This window comes from Neoarius graeffei, chromosome 10 (assembly GCF_027579695.1).
Source record: "Neoarius graeffei isolate fNeoGra1 chromosome 10, fNeoGra1.pri, whole genome shotgun sequence".
NCBI classification, from domain to species: Eukaryota; Metazoa; Chordata; class Actinopteri; order Siluriformes; family Ariidae; genus Neoarius; species Neoarius graeffei.
In genome coordinates this window covers 87415618-87439464 of record NC_083578.1, presented here as the reverse complement: position 1 = coordinate 87439464, position 23847 = coordinate 87415618, and the positions used below count along the sequence as shown (strand labels likewise).

The 23847-nt window shown below is 42.9% G+C and overlaps 1 protein-coding gene across 8 annotated transcripts in view; it reads right to left on the bottom strand.

Moving 5' to 3' along the window:
* Positions 1 to 23847, bottom strand: part of rfx2 (regulatory factor X, 2 (influences HLA class II expression)) — a 101417-nt gene that overhangs the window by 2279 nt on the left and 75291 nt on the right. For all 8 annotated transcript variants that reach the window (XM_060932541.1, XM_060932538.1, XM_060932536.1 and 5 more), the window contains 10 exons: positions 19299 to 19480; positions 18389 to 18508; positions 18024 to 18145; positions 15329 to 15447; positions 10784 to 10896; positions 6061 to 6212; positions 5599 to 5696; positions 5359 to 5508; positions 5067 to 5275; positions 62 to 215 (listed from right to left, as the gene is read on the bottom strand). In XM_060932541.1, the coding sequence (XP_060788524.1) occupies positions 62 to 215; positions 5067 to 5275; positions 5359 to 5508; positions 5599 to 5696; positions 6061 to 6212; positions 10784 to 10896; positions 15329 to 15447; positions 18024 to 18145; positions 18389 to 18508; positions 19299 to 19480 (1419 nt within the window). The remainder of the gene's footprint in view (positions 1 to 61; positions 216 to 5066; positions 5276 to 5358; positions 5509 to 5598; positions 5697 to 6060; positions 6213 to 10783; positions 10897 to 15328; positions 15448 to 18023; positions 18146 to 18388; positions 18509 to 19298; positions 19481 to 23847) is intronic.

Below are 23847 nucleotides of genomic sequence, written 5' to 3'. Positions count from 1 at the left end.
ACACACACACGTTAGCACATGCTCATAAGAGTAAGAATAGAAGCTGTGTGAGCAGACCGACCTCTCCCATGACGGCGATAGGGGTTTCTCCGGTTGCCTGGGCGACACGATGCTCCACCAGGTAGAACATGTACTCATCGTAGAGCAGGCGGATCAGGTGGAACGAGCCGAAACTTGCCGCGCTGCGCAGAGTCAGGTCTCTGATCACCATGGAGCTACACAACACACACACACAACTGTTACACATCATCTTAATCCAATGTGTTGTCGGTCATCCTGTAATTCACTTCACGCTGGGTTTCATAGCATTTATCAATTTGGATGTGAATTTATTTAATTCAGTTTTATTTGCTAAACGTTTTGTGAAACCGTTACTTCATCTTAATAACTTGAAAGCGATTCCAAAACACATCCGTAGAACCACAGGGTTCTAACTCGGCCTTTTCAGCGTATCGGGCCGATACACAATTGCCGCTTTTCCACTACCAACGCGGCTGAGTCGGGCTGAGCCGTGCCATGCTGAGTCGAGCTGAGTGGGGCTGTTGGAGTTGCATTTCGACTACAACCGCGCTGAACCGTGCGGACACATTGGGTGGAGTTAGCGAAAGTGGGTGGACGTCACGTGATGTCGTTAGGCGGCGCAAACAGTGACATAAGTGATCTTTTAAGCGGTAGTCTCACGACCCGAATAGTAAACAATAAACATGGAGGACATGGTGTCGTTAGTGTTGCTGGTCTTGGTGCTGTGGCTTGTTGTCACCAACAACGCCAACAGATACTGGCAAGAGCGTATAGATGAGGCGAGGCGCATAAGGCTTCAGAAATTCTCGTAATTCTTCTTCTTCCGGGTTTACGGTGTTTACAGATCCCAGCGTGCTCGCGGGGCGTGTGTGGGCATGTGAGGACACTCCTCCTCACCAATCAGTGCACAGGGGAGTGTCTGCTCACGCCCCCAGCCCCACTCGGCTCGGTTTGGCTCGCTTCAGCCCTACTCCAAAACCGTGCGAGTTTTGGGTGCTGAGTCGGGCTGAAGCGAGCTGAGTCGTGCTGCTCTGAGGTAGTCGAAACGCGAGCCGTGTCGGGCTGAAGTGAGCTGAAAAAGGGTAGTGGAAAAGGGCCAAATGTTTCCTTACCGCTACGCCTACGATATTGCTGACGCGCTTGTACAAGTTGCCGCTACAGGAATATATTTTTTAAAAAATTGTCGATCTTGAAAATGTGGTCTTTTGTTTAATTTTCTCTTGTTATCTTCACGTGGCGGCGACGGCGTGCCGCCATTTAAATGTTCTACATTTGGACATACTCCACTCCCCGTCCACGTAAGTGCCCAGTGCGGAGCTGCCCGAGCCGTTCCGTGTAGAGCTCGTCACTGATCATGGGTGGGTTTCCCAATAGCATCTTAACTAGGCGAGAGAGCACTCGTTGTGCTGCTCGCTCTACCATTTAATGATGATCTTTGTGCTATGATGCTTTTCGGAAACTCGGGCCATGTTAATCCGCTTTACCGCCTTCCTTATGCTGTGTTCGCGGTAAAGTGCCATCCGTGTTAAGAAGCGCTTATCTGCCATGCACGTAATACGTACCAGTCCCCAGCAATATATGTATTTTTTTTTTTTTTTTTATGACGCAACACGGTGCATTGAACCGGTCGGAGTAACGGTCAGTAGGTGAAGGTATGATACGAGTTAGATCTGGAGAATCATGTATTGTAACTGAATAAGGCTGACACTTGATGAACGTCAACTGGTTGTTTTATTCTTATTCCATAAATGTCACTAATATAGTTGAATATTGATTATAAGTCGTCTCTCGATTACGTTCATTATGTCTTATATTAGATATGGTTAGTTTTTTTCTTTTTTATCAGACATCTAGTTTTAGGTTTGTTTACCTGACATGTTTCGACATACGTAAGTGTCGTCTTCCTCAGAGGGTCACCGGATGTTGTTGGTGACGCATCTTATCAGCTGATGTTTCCGAAGGCGTGACCTTCCTGTCTGGTTTGACAGGTCGGTCACGTCTTCTGCTGTCCGTTCGTCCCCTGCAAGACGGCACTCCAGGTATGGGAGTTTCAGTAACGTCTTGCAGGGGACGAACGGACAGCAGAAGACGTGACCGACCTGTCAAACCAGACAGGAAGGTCACGCCTTCGGAAACATCAGCTGATAAGATGCGTCACCAACAACATCCGGTGACACTCTGAGGAAGACGATAGTTACGTATGTCGAAACATGTCAGGTAAACAAACCTAAAACTGTGTGTCTGATGATAAAAAAAAGAAAAAACTAACCAAGTTATAAGTCGTCTTCAATCAAAAACAATCACAGCAACTTTTGGTTACAAAAAAAAAAAAAATCTCATTACCAAAAAAAGAGTGACTTTCAGGGAGGCCTGCGAGTGCCAGGAAATGCACTAGAACGCATCTCCGAGCAGGTAGAACCCGCGAGCTTTCAGGAACCCCAAGCCGTTATTGACTGCTGCCACTACGCTGATATTTTGGTCTAGTTAGAACTAGGGATGTTAACCGATGACCGTTTGACCCGATGGTTGACCGAATCAACGTCAACCGGTTAATTTTTTTCGGTTGTTGGTTAAAAAAAAAAACAATCGTTTTGGAGCGGAGAACCTGGAATTCTGTGTTGTAAAAGCTTGGGGAATGCCATGCGGTGTAAGGACGACAGCTGACAAATCAGAAACACCCATTCAGTCATGTCCCGCCCTCCCGCCCCAGTTGAAGACAGCTGCCACTCGGCGAAAGAAAAAAGTCTCGGTGTTGGATTACATTTTACTACGATGTTAACCAGGTACGTACAGTAACATCAAGGAAATTCTTGACTATCAAAGAAACAAGAACACGGCGCATGAATGAAGTCGATGGTTGATTAGTCTGGTGAATATTAATGTCAACGTAATAATAATACACAAGATCTGAACTAAAACCTGGTTACTCACTGATGTTACTTAGCATCAGACAGTTGCTATATTAGCTTAGCGGCTAATCAGCTCAGCTCCAGCTATCCCATTCCCAATGGCTGTGCACAATTAGCAGCCATGGAACCGTAAAACAATTGCAGTATGAGGTCTCTGTGGCTCACTTCGAAGAAAAAAAGTGCCGAGTCCGTAGCAGTATGCTTCAGAGCAACTTCAATACCGTGCAGTAATGGCGTGTTGATATTGGTAACGGCGTTATAACGATTGTAGCTAATTAATTACTTTATTTTAATGCTGTTATTCCCATCACTGAATGTTATGTACTACTTCTAGCACTTGACTTTATTTTCAACGCCATCGTGGCCAACTGAAACTGTCTCTAAGCTGGAGCCATTTGTCCTCCGCTCCAATACAAACCCCTCGACATCAGTGCCGCGTTTCACTAAATGTTTCGCGCTGTAGAAAAGGTAATGTGAGTGGAGGGCAGCGACTGGGACTGAATGTTAGATTTAGAATAGATTCTAATAATTCCAATTCTAGAATTTTAAACTCGTAGGTTAACCGGCTAATGAGGCTCGGTGGTCGGTCAAGATTTTTTTTAGTTTTCGCCATCCCTAGTTAGAACCCGGCTATAAATTGAGATAAATAAGACCAGCCCTTCAATCAGGCAAAAAAAGTTATAGTAGCATGGTGTGCTCGGAGATTAGCCACCATTTTGTTATCTTCAGCCTTTTATGGAGTTCTGTAGGCGTGGCTAAATGTAAACATACTTAACAGGTCGCTGGCGTTTTGTAAATGTGTACGCCTGAGCATGAAAGAAAACCTTTACGTTAAGCCTCGGTCACAACCGGATGTACGATTTTTTGGCCGTGCGATTTTTGGCGTTTCCCAAATCGCTGCGTTTTTTTTTGTTTTGTTCGTGGAGAACGTAGTTGTGGTGACCATTAAGGAGTAAGATCACCGCGCACCCAATGTACAACTCGGAAGTCGAACGTGTGTACCACGCACGAAATCTGAAGCTGCTCGGACGTATGGCTGTCGCTTCATTCGTACAGCCAACGCACCTTCAAACGTGCACTAATCGTACTGACCGTGTGTTCCATGCAGGCTTTGTATGAAGGTTGCAAGAACTGCGCACGATCTGTACGTTGTGCGTACCAACGGCGTTCGTTTGTCGCACTGCGGCGATTGGAGAGGGGTATATATATTTCGGCATACTTTTGGTTTCTCACTGTGAAAATGGCAATCCCTCCTGGCCTGCTGGCCACTGTCGTGGTCTTCATCCTCCTCCTCACTGCTCCTTGTCCTCTCTCTCGTCTCTCTCTCCTCCGTCTCCGACACCTTTTCTATCCTCCTCTTCCCTTTTGCCTTCGGCGTATTGAATTGAAGCGATGAAATTGGGTTTTCTCTCAAAGTCTATGTGTACAAATGGCCGTAGGCACCCCTGCAGCTTTATATACCCGAGTTTTCGTGCGATCGACGCCCTCTCGCCGTACGGCCAATGCACGGCCGACTTACTTGACACGCATGGATGACGTATGAAATATCTGAACGTGCGTTGGCCGCACTAATTACGTATGTGGGGCGCACGACACACATACGGAGTCCGCAAGTGCGACGTACGAAAAAAATTGACATTTTGCTTAAACCTGACACCAGCAAATCGTACGAAAGACGCACGTCGGCCGTACGGAAGACACACGAGGCCGTAAGTTTGTCTTGCAACCTGAAAAAAACGTAAGCACCCGTAGAGTTTGTTTGACATGACAAAGAACCTCTGCGGCCGGTCTACGGCTCGAAAATCAGCACGTCACACGCGCGCCCTCCGTGCGTTTCTTTGCGTTTTTTGCACGTACGGCCGGTTGTGACCGAGGCATTACTGAAACTAAATTTGGCTGGAATTATTAATTCAGTTGGAGGAGATTGTAGAAAAGCATTCACGTACAACTTTAATTAATGATTTGATAAATGAGGCGAGTTTGTCTCTGTCGCAAATCAACAAACGCGTCTTGGATGATCGTTTATAGACGCTTGAAATGAAATTATTGCTCGTTATTGTAAGCGGTTGTATCAAGTAAACCAGTGTGACTGGGTTTGAAAGGCAGGCAGGCAGAGGGGTGTGTGTGTGTGTGTACCTGTAGAAGGACCACTTGAGGAGGAACTGTCGTGCGGCGCGGGGGAAACTGGGACTGCCCTCATGTGGTTTCAGCACCTGACTCACCACGCTGTCCAGCCACATGGCCCACTCGTCCAGAGAGCTCTGCTGCTGCAGCGTCCTCTTAAAATCCTGCTCCAGACGCTGCACCATGCTCTCGTCACACTGACACACCCATGACGCCTGCTCCTAAACCCCACACACACACAACACTGAGCACGTTACAGCCAGTAAGCTCTAAACTAAAGCGCATTATGTAACGAAAGTCCAACCTGCACGTTGGCGAAGTCGACGCGGTTGAGGTCACTGAGCATCTGGTTGATCTGAGACGTGTTCTGCAGGACAGCCCGAGCCGCCTGCGCCAGGTGGTTCAGAGAGGTGTACCTGCGCAGCGTCTGCGCAAACGCACTCACCACTGCGGCCTGAAAAGGAGGGAAATCACCACACGTGTTGAGTGTGATGTCGATCGCAGGCCAAACAGACAATGAAGTGGAGTTAAACGGGGGCGGTACCTTGGTGCGGATGATCTCCTGGGGGAAGTTACTCATCGCTGAAGTCAACCAGCCCTCTAGGCTCTTAGCAAAGTTTCTAATAGCCTGAGTGAGAGTACCTGCACGCGCACACGCACTTCGTTAAACGTTATTGTATGGACACTTTTTTTTTTTTTAAACACACAAAAATCTTCAATCTAGTCTAAATCATCCTTCTACATCTTAAAAAAAACAAACAAACAAACAAAAACCTTGGAAAACAAAATATATTTTCTTTATCTTTGTGATCAGGAAACTGTCAAAAGATTTTGCCTTTATGTCTCCGGATTCTGATTTGTATAAAAGTCTTGACTTCTCAAAATGCAAAAATAATAATATCTTTAGGATTCTGACATATCAAACTTTAGACCTTAATATAATGCAACACTATTAATAAATAAAAGCGTGTCTCCATTGTGAAGTGTGTGTGCGAGCAGTACTGACTGGGAACAGGCCGCAGGACATCAGGGATGAGGATCTCCACCAGGGCCTGGTACAGGATGTGATCGCAGCTCCTCATCCACTGTTTCACCGGCTCGAACTTGCACAGCGCGATCAGCTTCTCCCTCGGGATCACGCCTTCGATTTCCTCATCACTGCATACACACACACACACACACACTTCAGTCGATAACCTTCACGAGCTTCTAATCTTCGTCTACAGAGGAATTCGTGACGGTGTCTGTTTTTGTGACAGTGTCTTCTCTTGGTCAGATTTTATGATGATGATCCTCTAACGATTAAAGAAAATTACCACATCATCAATCAGGATGCAGAGAACGCACTTACAACCACAAACGTCCGTCAAAGTCAGCTGGAGGTAATAAGAAGATTTTTAATTTCATCATCATTACTCGTGTATCGGTAGCTTTCCTGGGAGTCGTCCAATTAGAGCTGCATCCCGAAAGTCGATGGATCGAATCATCAGTCAGAAACCCGTCATTTAGCAGATTCTTCAAGTCAAACAGGTTTTTTTTTTTTGTTTATTTGTTTTTTGGTCAGTCAGTGTGTTTTATAATTAACAGGATAAAACATAAAGACATAAAAATGCACAGGGATAACATTTCAGTGAGGAAATATAGCTGCAAGCAGCGATGAGGGGGCCAATCAGAAAGCAGCAGGGCATGGTTGCCAAGACGCCTCATGTCATTTTGTCAAGGGCGTGGCTGTATGCACTCTCAGCAAGTTTCACGTCAGATGACCAAAGACTGGCTGAGATATGAGCTCACTTCCTGTTTGGTGGCGTCACCGCTAAACATGTTAGGCTGTTATTGGTATTCGAGCAGTCGAGGTGCAAACATGAAACTTGGTGAAAGGAATCAGAGGACTGTCCCCAATCATCATCATCAAGAACAACAACAGGGGCCTACGCAGCTTTTCTGCTTGTCCCCCAATTATAAATAAAGGAAAACAAATATATGTATATCCTAGCAGCACGAGCTAAAAAAAAAATCCATACAACAGCACGTGCTGGTGATTAGAGAAGCTAAAACCTGAGGTGGCGTGGATGGTAAACTAAACCAGCAACAGTGGTGCTTGAAAGTTTGTGAACCCTTTAGAATTTTCTGTATTTCTGCATAAATATGACCTAAAACATCATCAGATTTTCACACAAGTCCTAAAAGTAGATAAAGAGAACCCAGTTAAACAAATGAGACAAAAATATCATACTTGGTCATTTATTTATTGAGGAAAATGATCCAATATTACATATCTGTGAGTGGCAAAAGTATGTGAACCTCTAGGATTAGCAGTTAATTTGAAGGTGAAATTAGAGTCAGGTGTTTTCAATCAATGGGATGACAATCAGGTGTGAGTGGGCACCCTGTTTTATTTAAAGAACAGGGATCTATCAAAGTCTGATCTTCACAACACATGTTTGTGGAAGTGTATCATGGCACGAACAAAGGAGATTTCTGAGGACCTCAGAAAAAGCGTTGTTGATGCTCATCAGGCTGGAAAAGGTTACAAAACCATCTCTAAAGAGTTTGGACTCCACCAATCCACAGTCAGACAGATTGTGTACAAATGGAGGAAATTCAAGACCATTGTTACCCTCCGCAGGAGTGGTCGACCGGCAAAGATCACTCCAACAGCAAGGCGTGTAATAGTCGGCGAGGTCACAAAGGACCCTGGGGTAACTTCTAAGCAACTGAAGGCCTCTCTCACATTGGCTAATTGTTCATGTTCATGAGTCCACCATCAGGAGAACACTGAACAACAATGGTGTGCATGGCAGGGTTGCAAGGAGAAAGCCACTGCTCTCCAAAAAGAACATTGCTGCTCATCTGCAGTTTGCTAAAGATCACGTGGACAAGTCAGAAGGCTATTGGAAAAATGTTTTGTGGACGGATGAGACCAAAGTAGAACTTTTGGTTTAAATGAGAAGCATTATGTTTGGAGAAAGGAAAACACTGCATTCCAGCATAAGAACCTTATCCCATCTGTGAAACATGGTGGTGGTAGTATCATGGTTTGGGCCTGTTTTGCTGCATCTGGGCCAGGACGGCTTGCCATCATTGATGGAACAATGAATTCTGAATTATACCAGCGAATTCTAAAGGAAAATGTCAGGACATCTGTCCATGAACTGAATCTCAAGAGAAGGTGGGTCATGCAGCAAGACAACGACCCTAAGCACACAAGTCGTTCTACCAAAGAATGGTTAAAGAAGAATAAAGTTAATGTTTTGGAATGGCCAAGTCAAAGTCCTGACCTTAATCCAATGGAAATATTGTGGAAGGACCTGAAGCGAGCAGTTCATGTGAGGAAACCCACCAACATCCCAGAGTTGAAGCTGTTCTGTACGGAGGAACGGGCTAAAATTCCTCCAAGCCGGTGTGCAGGACTGATCAACAGTTACCACAAACGTTTAGTTGCAGTTATTGCTGCACAAGGGGGTCACACCAGATACTGAAAGCAAAGGTTCACATACTTTTGCCACTCACAGATATGTAATATTGGATCATTTTCCTCAATAAATAAATGACCAAGTATAATATTTTTGTCTCATTTGTTTAACTGGGTTCTCTTTATCTACTTTTAGGACTTGTGTGAAAATCTGATGATGTTTTAGGTCATATTTATGCAGAAATATAGAAAATTCTAAAGGGTTCACAAACTTTCAAGCACCACTGTATAACCACGTCTCAGAAGAAGTCACATGGGAATCCATTTAAAATGGGTAAGTTGATTAGCTACGCGGCCATTCTGCATTTATCTCATGAACTGAATTTAAACATGGCAAATCTTAGCTCTTTTAAATCTACCACAGTAGATTGGATTATTATTTTTCTGCTTTAAATAATTATGACTGCAACAATCTCTGCACTTTTAAATCTATATGTTTGAAATGTAATTGAGTCCGTAGTCTTGCACGTCCTGTCTTATGTTGTGGGTCGACTATTTTGTTTATAATACATAGCTTTTATTATTTTTTTAAACTTATTTAATATGTGGTCCCATTAGCTAACACTGTTGTAACCACCCTGCCATATATATATATGGCAGGGTGGCTACAACATGGTGGCTATATATATTTCATGGAATAACTGTTTTTTTTTTATATATATATAAAACAGTTATTCCATGAAATCGAGTCGTACATGAGCTGATGAACTGATGGCCTATAATCCGTGTACGACGAGATTGCGTGGTATAACCGTTTTTATTTTATCCACATTAACTGGATTTTGAGAAATGGAGCATTTTTATTTGAATTTTTTGCAAATTTGATAAACACCAACTTTATACAAAATGTCTGACAAAATAATTTCCGCTTAGAATGTAAACAAACCGGCGAAATGACAGGAGCAATTGGTGAAAAATGCAATAATAGTAATAATAATTCTTGAAAAATAAAAAAGATACATTCTTACCATCAAATATACTTTCATTCCATATTTTGTTGCTTTGTTTTTGTATTTTTTGAGGTTTTCTTCTTCTTTAGGGTTTTTTGGCGGTTGGCAAACTAATGTAAAAGTGCATTACTGCCACCAGCTGGGCTGGAGTATGGAACAGGCGATATTGGGGAAAAACAAACTATATATCTCATCTCATCTCATTATCTCTAGCCGCTTTATCCTGTTCTACAGGGTCACAGGCAAGCTGGAGCCTATCCCAGCTGACTACGGGTGAAAGGCGGGGTACACCCTGGACAAGTCGCCAGGTCATCACAGGGCTGACACATAGACACAGACAACCATTCACACTCACATTCACACCTACGGTCAATTTAGAGTCACCAGTTAACCTAACCTGCATGCCTTTGGACTGTGGGGGAAACCGGAGCACCCGGAGGAAACCCACGCGGACACGGGGAGAACATGCAAACTCCACACAGAAAGGCCCTCGCCGGCCACGGGGCTCGAACCCGGACCTTCTTGTTGTGAGGCGACAGCGCTAACCACTACACCACCGTGCCGCCCAAACTATATATTCTTTTAGCTATTTCTGTTTCTTTTAAATACTTGATAAAAATTTTTGGGGTTTTGTTTTCAAGTCGAGTTTTTATTTCATCCTCAGTTGGTTCAGCAACACGCGCCACCATTTTGTTTCTCTCTACTCATGGTATATGAGCTGATAGCCTAGTAGTAGAGTAGCCAATCAGAGTGCACGATTGCTCATATCCAGTGAATGTGGATGGAGATGTATAAAAATTTTTTAAACTTATTTACTTGTTAAGATTATTTTATTAATTTTAGGATTGATGGCGAAGCTACTAAAATAAAAATCTTCATTGCGGCCAGTTCCATGAATTTATTTTAAACTGTTTCATTTCCTTTTAATGTTTAAAGTGAAATTTTAAAAAATGAGGCTCTAAGCGCTCGAGTTAAACAGAAACACACGCGTGCTGCCTGCCTTATTATTCCAACAAATCCAAACAATACCCGGGCGTTATACTGTATGTCAGCAGTTCAAATCTTTCATCGTGTGCATCTTTCTTTTACTGATTTCTCAATGCTCAAAACGCGTTCCCATGACTCCTGAATTTGACTTCGCTATCATGGTTGACATCATCACTGAAACTCGTGCCAGTGGATTTTATGATTGCCAGATTGTCTGTGTGGGGGAGGGGCACAAAGGAATGAATAGTCTAATCTTCATTAGTGATCCTAATTAAAACTGTAAATGAAGAGTTGAAATAATGGCGTGTGGAGTGTCTGACCTGCTGGGGATGGTGGTGGTGCCGTCACTAGATGGCAGTGCTGAATACCAGAAGGTCTGCCACAGCTTCTCGATGAAGTGAAACTGCAGATTCATCACCACATCTAGAGTGGCCTGAGACAGAGAGAGAGAAACAGTGAGAAAACGAGCTAAGTCTCTAAGGAAGACTAAATAAATAAATAAATAAATACTCAGTCATAAATCCATTATTGCAGTTTTATACCATAGCATTACTGAATTCTCAAATCTGATGCATCAGAAATTGATGATTAATTTTCTGTAACAGCAGCTCTCACAGTAGTGCAGGTTTACATTACTGCTCTCCTTTCAAATTCGTTATGGTTTCTATAGTAACAGCTCGTTCACAGGGACTCGTACAGCAGATGCTCCACAAAAACTAAAACTATAATAAACAGATGTGCTGTTAGATAGCTCCCAAAAATGTATACTCGTTGATAAGGTGAAGATTTCTCTCTGGAGACGCAAGTGTATTAATGTTAACGTTTATGGAAGGAGTCTAAAGTGCCACTTCAGACATGTCTTCAGGACTTTACTCTTTGCACTTTGATTTTATTTAGTAAAATAACACACAAAATATATAAATATAGTGTACATTAAGATACACAGATAACACAAGAAAGTGTATAACACTTATTTCCTGAATGGGTTTTTTCCGCGGCGCGGTTTCCATCAAATCCTGCGCTCTGATTGGCTGGCAAGCGGGTCCGTACAGAAGGATACGGACCCCGGTTACGGACCTCTGGCAACTCGCTCATTCACAACAACAACAAACATAGTAGAATTTTTTGTCAACATTTATCTTTTTTTTTAATATGATTTATTTATAAGATTATCAAAAATCTTATAAATTTTTGCCAGCATTTCTCAGTATAATAGCATTAATTTTACAGCATGGATAGCGATAACGACAGTGTTCACAGCGAAAGTGAGTTTTACTACCCTGAGGAAGAAGAAATAAAAGAAAACATTTCAGGAGAAAGATAAAAACCTCTAATGCTGCTTTTCCACTACCAACGCGGCTGAGTTGGGCTGAGCCGTGCCGTGCCGAGTCGAGCTGAGTGGGGCCGGTGGAGTTGCATTTCGACTACAACCGCGCTGAACCGTGCTGGCTGGAAGTGGGTGGACACATTGGGTGGAGTTAGCGAAAGTGGGTGGACGTCACGTGATGTCGTTAGGCAGCGCAAACAGTGACATCAGTGACCTTTTAAGTGGTAGTCTCATGACCCGGATAGTAAACAATAAACATGGAGGACATGGAGTCGTTAGTGTTGCTGGTCTTGGTTCTGTGGCTTGTTGTCACCGACAACGCCAACAGATACTGGCAAGAGCGTATAGATGAGGCGAGGTGCATAAGGCTTCAGAAATTCTCGTAATTCGTAATTCTTCTTCTTCCGGGTTTACGGTGTTTACAGATCCCAGCGTGCTCGCGGGGCGTGTGTGGGCGTGTGAGGACACTCCTCCTCACCAATCAGTGCACAGGAGAGTGTCTCCTCACGCCCCCAGCCCCACTCGGCTCGGTTTGGCTCGCTTCAGCCCCACTCCAAAACCGTGCGAGTTTTGGGTGCTGAGTCGGGCTGAAGCGAGCTGAGTCGTGCTGCTCTGAGGTAGTCGAAACGCGAGCCGTGTCGGGCTGAAGTGAGCTGAAAAAGGGTAGTGGAAAAGGGCCATAACTTGCTAACGCCGAGCAAAAACGTGGCTGAATCCTGAATGACTCCTATTTGTATAAATAGGGGACTACATAGACGGCAAAATGTAGTTTTTTCCCTGCCATGGAAGTGCACTTGTATACCGAGGAGGAAGCCATTTGCATTACAGCCGTGAATGAGGATTCAAAATGGCGGCTCGGCTTGGTTTTCCCTTTCGGGCGCTCTCGTTTTCTGTTAGAATTTGGTAAAGAAAAAAATAAATCTATTATTTACCAGCTTAAGGTCGGTCCGTATGGTGAAATACCGTCACCTCGGCCTTGAATACTGACCTCGGCCCAGAGGGCCTCAGTCAGTACTTTCAAGACCTCGGTCACGGTATTTCGCCATACGGACCTCCCAGCTGGTAAAGAACATATATGTACTTTCTCAGTAACATATCAATCTTGAAGTTAATTTCATCTTATTAATTTCAAAAGAAAGAGAAAAAGAGAGGCTGGTGAGGGAACGACTGTTTCTAGCTGCTCTAACGTCAGTGATACCAGGAACGTTCCACAACACTAACTGTAACTATAAACGGATAAATAACATGACATGCTATGATGTGAAATTAATAATAATAATAATTATTATTATTTATTTATTTTTATTTTTTTAAAAACCACATCTGGTGGCAAATTGTTGAGTTACAAAAGGAATTAAAACCTTTTAGATGAGCTGTTCTTTTGTATGGCAATAATCATTAATCATCACACCTCTCTGTCATTGATTAATTTTCTATAACAGAACCCTGTGTGTGTGTGTGTGTGTGTGTGTGTGTGTGTGTGTGTGTGTGTATGTTTATCTCTCTGACTGCTCTTTAGTAGATTGACTTGGATTCAAAATTTTCCTGCTTGTAATTTTTTTTTTAATTTCTAACCAGTTTCTATAGAATTGCACACGTCACCTGAACAGTGAACCAAATTAAGTTCAACAATCAGCAAACATGGGGGGAAAAAATCATAAAATAATTTCCTGCACACAAGAAGGAAGTGGTGAGCAAACCGACAGGAATTTAGCTCACCCTTACACGCACAAGCATTATGAAAGCGCAGCAAGTGTGCGCGCGTGTGTTTTGCACTAAGTTGAGAGATTCTCCTGTGACAGGACACTTGCTCCTATATCCAGTTGCCTGGCTCTACGCCACACACACACACATTCTCACTCTCTCACTCACACACCTCCCTTCCACCAATCACACAACATGTTTTGGGTTCTTGGCCAGGTTGCTACGGCAACCTTGTTTACCGTTGCCCCAGCAACAGTTCAAACACTGGGCTCCAAAACCAGGGGAAAAAAAAAAAAACACCAGAGGAAAATTCCCCCTGCCTCGACAAACAATCAAGGCATGGTTGTAAAAAATTACTGTGTTTGGGAGTCAGAGATCTGAAAAAACAGTTTGACTCACACATCTGTGTGCGCTTGTGTGTGTGTGTGTGTGTGTGTGTGTGTGTGTGTGTGTGTGTGTGTGTGATGACACAGAAATAAACAAGCTGGTTTAGAAACGCCCAAAGACCTGAACTGAGCTCAAAACTTTATGACTAACAGAGGAGATAAGTTTGTGCTTGACACAGGCTCTATAAAAACACATGCAAGATTTTTAAAAAGACTAAATATATTTCCATGATTGATGAGAAAATCTGGCAAGAGACAAAAAACAGACGTGAGAAGTGTGTGCGCGCGCGCATGGGTATGTTTTTATATCTTGCTGAGGACCAAATGTCCCCAGGAACATCTGACAGTTTTGACCTTGTATCTGATCGCAACGATGAAAACTGCTTTTTCAAAAAAAATATATAAAAACTGTCGCATTCATTTCAAAAACTAAAAGAGCGGAAAGGTTTCTCGTGTGAGTGAGTGAGTGAGTGTGTGTGTGGCTGAAAGGTTAATTGGCATAACTGGAAAGGCGCTGAGTGAGGGATGAAAGGCCCTTGGGAACAAAAGGTGTGAGATGAACAGGGAGAGCACAGGGGAGGAATTGGAAGAGAAGATTAAACCAGAGTTCTAGGAATACTGAACTGCAATGCTAACACAAACACACACACACACATCGTGCAGGTAGAGGAGTGACAGACACATGTCACAAAAAGGGTGTTCACACGGCAACTTTTACTCCGGTGTAGCACCGGGGCCGCCCCGGTAGAGCGTTCACACGGTACAAAGTTATACCGGTGTCACCCCTGAAAGCTGCTTAAACCGGTGCAAATCTAACCCTGCTCGGGAGGTGGTTTAAGAAATTTACTCCGGAGTAAATGCTAGTTTGCGGGGCAGCACCGATATAAAATGGGACATCTGAACGCTACAGGGGTAGACTCGCTACGCGTGAGGAGAGTTGATTACATACAGGCATTGCATAACTCGCATCCTGGTATTTTGCGCTTCCAAAATGGCGAATATCAACAACAACAGAACTGCGTGTCTTCCAGTGTTGCCAGATTGGGCGTTTTTAAGTGCATTTTGGCGGATTTGAACATATTTTGGGCTGGAAAACGTCAGCAGTATCTGGCAACACTGGTGTCTTCATCCACGTTGTTTTCCCGGCGCTTGGTGATGCCATGACAACCGGGAAAAGGAAGTACATTTTCACGCATGTGCATATTTCATTTCCGCATTATTACTGTCGCATAGCACGGTCGCAAAAACTGCCGTGTGAACGCAAGTGGGGCTGCACCGGTGCTATCACGCTTATCTCTAGTAAGCAGGTTTGTGACGTATGAACGCTCCACAAAATTTACACCGGTGTAAGATATATCGCAACAAAATGCATCGGTGCAGCATCGATGCAAATATGTGCCGTGTGAACACCCCTAGAGTCAGCGTGAAGGAGTGAAGGACAGGAGTACCTCACAGTGGTCCCTGTAGATGCTCTGTAGCTTCTTCACATCGTTCATGGTGATGCGCTCCGGCAGCGGACAGGAGTCCAGATCGAGAGAGGGGAACGGGGGCAAGGCGTGGGACACGTCTACAAAACACGCGCACACGTTTTATGAGCTCTATAAAAATGTTTGAGCGTTGTTCATATAGTCTTCCGCGTATTAAAAATGATAAAGCATGCTCAAAAAGTCGCTAAATAACAGGCTAATTTGCATATTTGCTGATTCATGATTATCTGCATATCAGATTACAAAAAAAAAAAAAATTATGAATGAAGTTTGTCTAAAGACAGTAGAATACAAATGAGTTTTATCAGCAGAGGAAATATTAACTAGATAGACTGTGACTTTGCGCTAGCTCTTACAAACCTTGATGTCTGGTCAATGTACCCTATAGATCCGGAACAGTAAGAGATAGAGAATGACACTTAGAGAGGAAAAAAGCCCGTTTTTCATGGTTTGGTGATCCAGATCAGCACCAAAAGTCATAGCAACTTAATTCAGGCCAGAGATATTCTGCATGTGAAATTTGATGATTGGTTGAAAACTGAAGGAGAAATGGCGTCCTTAAAAAACGTTAGGAGTAGAAAGATCCTGAGTGAGAGTAACAATTTGCCGCAGTGCTGCTAGCGCAAATTAAATATTGCATTATAACTCATTTCTTATAGAAAGTCGTCGTCTTTGGTCATGACACCTTCTACTGAGAACGCAAAAAAAAAACCACACAATAGTGCTGAGAAGTTGTGAAACAAACCTTACGCACAGAATAACTCGACTTACTGCATTCATTCCTAATTATTATTAACATTATAATTATTTACAATGTGTTCTCTGGTATGAATTTATTATTTCACATTAATGAACTCATACAGTGGCGCTTGAAAGTTTGTGAACCCTTTAGAATTTTCTGTATTTCTGCATAAATATGACCTAAAACATCATCAGATTTTCACACAGATTAAACAAATGAGACAATTTATTTATTGAGGAAAATTATCCAATATTACATATCTGTGAGTGGCAAAAGTATGTGAACCTCTAGGATTAGCAGTTAATTTGAAGGTGAAATTCGAGTCAGGTGTTTTCAATCAATGGGATGACAATCAGGTGTGAGTGGGCACCCTGTTTTATTTAAAGAACAGGGATCTATCAAAGTCTGATCTTCACAGCACATGTTTGTGGAAGTGTATCATGGCACGAACAAAGGAGATTTCTGAGGAGCTCAGAAAAAACATTGTTGATGCTCGTCAGGCTGGAAAAGGTTACAAAACCATCTCTAAAGAGTTTGGACTCCACCAATCCACAGTCAGACAGATTGTGTACAAATGGAGGAAATTCAAGTCCATTGTTACCCTCCCCAGGAGTGGTCAACCAACAAAGATCACTCCAAGAGCAAGGCGTGTAATAGTCAGCGAGGTCACAAAGGAACCCAGGGGAACTTCTAAGCAACTGAAGGCCTCTCTCACATTGACTAATGTTCATGTTCATGAGTCCACCATCAGGAGAACACTGAACAACAATGGCGTGCATGACAGAGTTGCAAGGAGAAAGCCACTGCTCTCCAAAAAGAACATTGCTGCTCATCTGCAGTTTGCTAAAGATCACGTGGACAAGCCAGAAGGCTATTGGAAAAATGTTTTGTGGACGGATGAGACCAAAATAGAACTTTTGGTTTACATGAGAAGTGTTATGTTTGGAGAAAGGAAAACACTGCATTCCAGCATAAGAACCTTATCCCATCTGTGAAACATGGTGGTGGTAGTATCATGGTTTGGGCCTGTTTTGCTGCATCTGGGCCAGGACGGCTTGCCATCATTGATGGAACAATGAATTCTGAATTATACCAGCGAATTCTAAAGGAAAATGTCAGGACATCTGTCCATGAACTGAATCTCAAGAGAAGGTGGGTCATGCAGCAAGACAACAACCCTAAGCACACAAGTCGTTCTACCAAAGAATGGTTAAAGAAGAATAAAGTTAATGTTTTGGAACAGCCAAGTCAAAGTCCTGACCTTAATCCAATGGAAATGTTGTGGAAGGACCTGAAGCGAGCAGTTCATGTGAGGAAACCCACCAACATCCCAGAGCTGAAGCTGTTCTGTACGGAGGAACGGGCTAAAATTCCTCCAAGCCGGTGTGCAGGACTGATCAACAGTTACCGCAAACGTTCAGTTGCAGTTATTGCTGCACAAGGGGGTCACACCAGATACTGAAAGCAAAGGTTCACATACTTTTGCCACTCACAGATATGTAATATTGGATCATTTTCCTCAATAAATAAATGAGCAATAAATAAATAAATAAATTTTTGTCTCATTTGTTTAACTGGGTTCTCTTTATCTACTTTTAGGACTTGTGTGAAAATCTGCTCATGTTTTAGGTCATATTTATGCAGAAATATAGAAAATTCTAAAGGGTTCACAAACTTTCAAGCACCACTGTAAGTTGGTCCATTTACCGTGACATAAAGCGAGATCACAAATCAAAGCCCCGCCTTGAGTCGAGATGAAAGCACTGGTCAAAACATTACAAATGAGAGATGGTGGAAAGGGGGCGTGGCTTTAAGTTTGTCAGTTCATATCGGTGAGTTCAAACTTGTCAATCATTTCAGGTTCATGCTTCGATTGGATAATCTGTTGTGTTTAGTAGTAGTAGTAGTAGTTACCGATGTACTGTTGGTGGTGTTGGCTCTGAGCGGCCACGCTCTGCTCCGGCGTGCTGCTGGAGTGCTGAGAGCCAAATGAAATGCACTCACCCATCCCACCCATCTTCTGCAGCGGCTTAAACCTGGGCACAAGGTGCACACACACACACACACACACACACACACACACACACACACACGTCAGCTGGGGCAGTAGGCATATACTCAACAGGCACTAATCAGGGAACCACCAGATGGGAGAGATAAAGAGATAAATCTTGTTCGTTACAGAAAAGGAAGAGACTCAGGAGGTCACCTATGTGTCTTTTTTACTTGGCTGTTGCTTTCTATTAAAGCTTGAGCATTCAGAACACACACACACACACCTCTGTTTCTGGTGGATGGGCTGCTGTCTCATGGCCATGTACTGAGTGTCATCCTGCAGCTGGTTGAGAGGAGAGTCGGGCTTCACACGGATGCCATAGTAATGGTACTTTGAGTTTCCCCTGACACACACACACACACACACAATTACATGCATGAATGACATAAAAAACAAAAACCTGTGGTGTTAGACATAAAGCCAAGTTTGTTTTGCGACTCCTCGACATTGAGTACAATCCTTTATATGCTCCATTTTCTCAAGCTTTCGAAGCCTGAACCTTGGAATCTACACACAGCTGAAGGACACAAGCCCAAACTATCCTGCGCACAGCCTCTAGAAGCTGTACAGAAAACCCTCAGAAATGAGAAAGCATAAAGAACCGGAGGCTAAATGACCGTGTACTCCCAAGTCCAAGCACGCCAATCATCAAAATCTCCATTTTATTATTCATTCATCTTTTATTAAGTAAGGAACAAACACTTCGGGGCTTGCCGCTATAGGAAAATAATCCGACACTGATCAGTGAAGTTGATTTTTGTCTGCAGTAAATAAACAGGACATCCTGTAGTGTTTTATTTTTATTCCTCTTATACCACAGTGATATGCGTTATAGCAGCTATAAACAGTCGTTCCTTCAACAGCTTGTCGTTTGTCTTACGTTTCTGAAGTTAATTAGACAAAAAAAAAAAAGGTAGCTGATCATGTGACTGAGAAAGCGTAAACTCCTCTGTCCTGAAGATGTCGGAAAACTAAAAGTTACAGCTTTACCTCCGCCTGGTACGGTACAAAGCACTGACACTGGAGACTCCTTCTATAAATGTAAAACAAAAGTCTCCTTGGAGAAACTGCTACCATACCAATGATTACGATTGTATAGGAGTGTGTGTGTGTGTGTGTGTGTGTACACAAACCTGGTGCCAAGGCGGCGTGTCCGTAGCCCCATGAACACTGAGCGGATGAGTTTGCCAAAGGAGGCGGCGTTGACTGGGTCCAGCTTCTGCTCGTGGCAGTGACGCAAGTAGTGGTTATAGAGGGAGCAGCGTGCCAGACTAACTCCTTCCGCTGTCTCATAGTTATCCAACAGCCACTGCAGCTGCACACACACACACACACACACACACACGATATGTAAAACCCATTGCTATTTCACACTGAATTCGAAACATAAAATAAATTAAACAAAAAAGCATCAAGAGCTAAGAGAGCTCCAACATGTATCCCTAAATTTGATTGCTGCCATTTTTTTTCCCAGAAATATATTTTTTAAATATTAATCAATTGTGGCGTCATGGAACAAATTATTTAGCTCCGTGCGCTACTAGCAATGAACTCCTCATGCAGAGTTTTATGTTTAAGATTTAATGCCGTTTAAGTAATATCTTTAACGGCAGAGCAGTATCAGCGAATACGGTCGTCGAAAATGTGTCTCGGAGCTCAGTGCTCGCTGATGTGAAGTGCTCTAACAGCTGACGGTTTCTCTGCACGCTTCAGCCATCGTTACGCAAAGATAATATTTAAACACCATTCAGTGATTCATCAGGTTACTTGTTTCAAAGAAAGATGCTGCTGTTCTTCCTTTTGATTGCCGTCAACAATCATGAAATATATCCAGATCGCTGTTATTTCATTGCTTGTTCATGAGCGTACACCAGTCTTATGACAGAAGCATCACATGGTATTTGAGCATTTTATGCGAATACGAATCCAAGTTTCCGTTTACGGTTGAGAGTACGTCGTGCGCATTCTGGCTGCCACTTCTCACTGGAGCTTTTTATTTTATTTTCTCTCCTTTTTTTTCCTTTCTTTTTTTTGTGTTAGTGTACAACCCCGATTCCAAAAAAGTTGGGACAAAGTACAAATTATAAATAAAAACGGAATGCAATAATTTACAAATCTCAAAAAATGAAATTGTATTCACAATAGAACATAGACAACATATCAAATGTAGAAAGTGAGACATTTTGAAATTTCATGCCAAATATTGGCTCATTTGAAATTTCATGACAGCAACACATCTCAAAAAAGTTGGGACAGGGGCTATAAGAGGCTGGAAAAGTTAAAGGTACAAAAAAGGAACAGCTGGAGGACCAAATTGCAACTCATTAGGTCAATTGGCAATAGGTCATTAACATGACTGGGTATAAAAAGAGCATCTTGGAGTGGCAGCGGCTCTCAGAAGTAAAGATGGGAAGAGGATCACCAATCCCCCTAATTCTGCACCGACAAATAGTGGAGCAATATCAGAAAGGAGTTCGACAGTGTAAAACTGCAAAGAGTTTGAACATATCATCATCTACAGTGCATAATATCATCAAAAGATCCAGAGAATCTGGAAGAATCTCTGTGCGTAAGGGTCAAGGCCGGAAAACCATACCGGGTGCCCGTGATCTTCGGGCCCTTAGACGGCACTTCATCACATACAGGCATGCTTCTGTATTGGAAATCACAAAATGGGCTCAGGAATATTTCCACCGTGCCATCCGCCGTTGCCAGCTAAAACTCTATAGTTCAAAGAAGAAGCCGTATCTAAACATGATCCAGAAGCGCAGACGTCTTCTCTGGGCCAAGGCTCATTTAAAATGGACTGTGGCAAAGTGGAAAACTGTTCTGTGGTCAGACGAATCAAAATTTGAAGTTCTTTATGGAAATCAGGGACGCCGTGTCATTCGGACTAAAGAGGAGAAGGACGACCCAAGTTGTTATCAGCGCTCAGTTCAGAAGCCTGCATCTCTGATGGTATGGGGTTGCATTAGTGCGTGTGGCATGGGCAGCTTACACATCTGGAAAGACATCATCAATGCTGAAAGGTATATCCAGGTTCTAGAGCAACATATGCTCCCATCCAGACGACGTCTCTTTCAGGGAAGACCTTGCATTTTCCAACATGTCAATGCCAAACCACATACTGCATCAATTACAGCATCATGGCTGCGTAGAAGAAGGGTCCGGGTACTGAACTGGCCAGCCTGCAGTCCAGATCTTTCACCCATAGAAAACATTTGGCGCATCATAAAACGGAAGATACGACAAAAAAGACCTAAGACAGTTGAGCAACTAGAATCCTACATTAGACAAGAATGGGTTAACATTCCTATCCCTAAACTTGAGCAACTTGTCTCCTCAGTCCCCAGACGTTTACAGACTGTTGTAAAGAGAAAAGGGGATGTCTCACAGTGGTAAACATGGCCTTGTCCCAACTTTTTTGAGATGTGTTGTTGTCATGAAATTTAAAATCACCTAATTTTTCTCTTTAAATGATACATTTTCTCAGTTTAAACATTTGATATGTCATCTATGTTCTATTCTGAATAAAATATGGAATTTTGAAACTTCCACATCATTGCATTCCGTTTTTATTTACAATTTGTACTTTGTCCCAACTTTTTTGGAATCGGGGTTGTAGTTTGATGTTTGTTTGAGTGTTTTGTCCGCCGGTTGTGGTGTAGCTCCGGACCCGGTTTTGGGCGTCGGTTCCTTCCAGGCCTTGGTTCGCCGTGGGTGATGCCTGTGCTCCCAGCTATGGACTGCAGTGAGCTCATTGCTCATTTTAACATCGTGGTTGTCCAGCGCTCTGTGCTTTAGTGCTTGGTGTGATGTTCCGAGCGATGTTGCTCGGTGGCATCGCAGCGGCTGTGCAGGCGGTTTGGGACGTACCGGCGCTCTGCGTGATGGTGCTTCTGTGCTCGCTTTGTGGATCCATGGCACGGTGTTCTGAGTGATGTTGCCCGGTGGCAGCTGTGCTGGCGCTTTGGGACTTGTTTTTGTGCGCCTTTTGGTGGGACTGTGGCTGCTACACCACTGGAATGACATCCTGACCTCTATTTGGTGGACTTTTTTTTTTTTCTGCCTATAATTGTAAAGCGACCTTGGGTTTTGAGAAAGGTGCTATATAAATTGAACTTTATTATTATTATTAAATAAGCACGGTATCAGACCTACAGTATATCTGATATCAGTATCGGTTCACCCCTAGTTTTCATGCAAGTTGTTACTGTCTACGTTAGAAATAAACAGAAAAGTAACTGCTCAATGGCAGCCTGGAAAGGCGACGCGCATTTTCCACTCCCACGCGCACGCACACCTGAGATGCAGCTCTGCCATTCAGTAAAAGCTCTAGTACTGGAAATGTTTAAAGACACTCGAGTGTGTGACAAAGAACAGGGGGGCAAATGTCAGTTTAATGCCAAGTTCCAGTCTGCCTTCTGAAAGGAGTTTCCCAGGACTAGTTTCCCAGTACCACCTGGAGAGTCCTCAGCGTAATGTCTTTCGCTGCGCAAACACAATCGATTTAACTTGTGAGATGACGATCAAACTCTTTATGAGCTGAATTATAAAACTAAAAAAGCCAGCGGAGGGTTTTACTAAAGCTGAACCGCTTCAAGGGGCAGAACGGATTAGGTGCAACAATCGGGGAAAATTAAGTGAGATTCACAGCCCTTTACTGCTTCTTTAGCTAAACCACTTGCATCAGCAGGATTACAGAAAGGCAGCAAGTTAGCATAACAGCACAAGCTAATGCACATCATTAGTTAACGTTCTGCATGTAGAACCATAGATTTACATAGAATTTACTAGATTCCTCACCGCGTATTCCAGAACGTCCGCACAGGGCGGCCATCTTACCACAGACAAGGGGTATGAAGACTTACGCAAGCCCAGCACAGCCCAGCACTCACATTATGATTTACAGGAAATCAAAGAACTGACTTTGATGACAAGATGATGTGTGTGTCTGTGTGTGTTTTAATTGTAGATGTTTATATCAGTATGTTTAGTTTTATTTTAACTGCACATTGGAGCCTAGTCAAATGAAATTTCAATCTTCTGTGCTAACATATATTGACTTTGACATGATAATCAGCTTTGAATGTTCTTTTTGTAAATGTAAAGATATCTTTTTATCCTTGGAAGTATAACCACATGTGATTAATTAAATGCTTTTTTTGTCACAAACTACCGTGAGTCGCTGTCACTGTTTTATACTATTACTTACTCGGGCAGTGCATTTGTTATTATGCTATGATGTGAGTTTACATTTGTTATTATGCTATGATGTGAGTGCATTAGGTTTTTGAGGTGGATGAAGTATTTCTGAAGTTTCAGAAGTGAGTAAGCTGTTTATTTAACTTTAGCTTCCCCTACGGCCCTATCGCATGTAAAAATATTTTCACTAAAAATTGGAAATAAATTGTATGGTTATTTGTCCTAAGGCCGCAGTTATCCATAAGTATGCAGTGTTAGGCTTCTCACAGCATAGGAATTCCAGCATGCATCCTGTCTTACAGTCTGTAGTATACTGAAATATTTTCGCCAAGCTATGCGTATTTTTTTAAAACATAAAATGATTATTCATCATTAATATCATAAATACATACTTCCGTTTGGTTTTTTTATATAACAAACCAAACCGTTTGAATATCGATTGAAATTTGAGGAAGTTACGGTCATCTGAAAAGTACA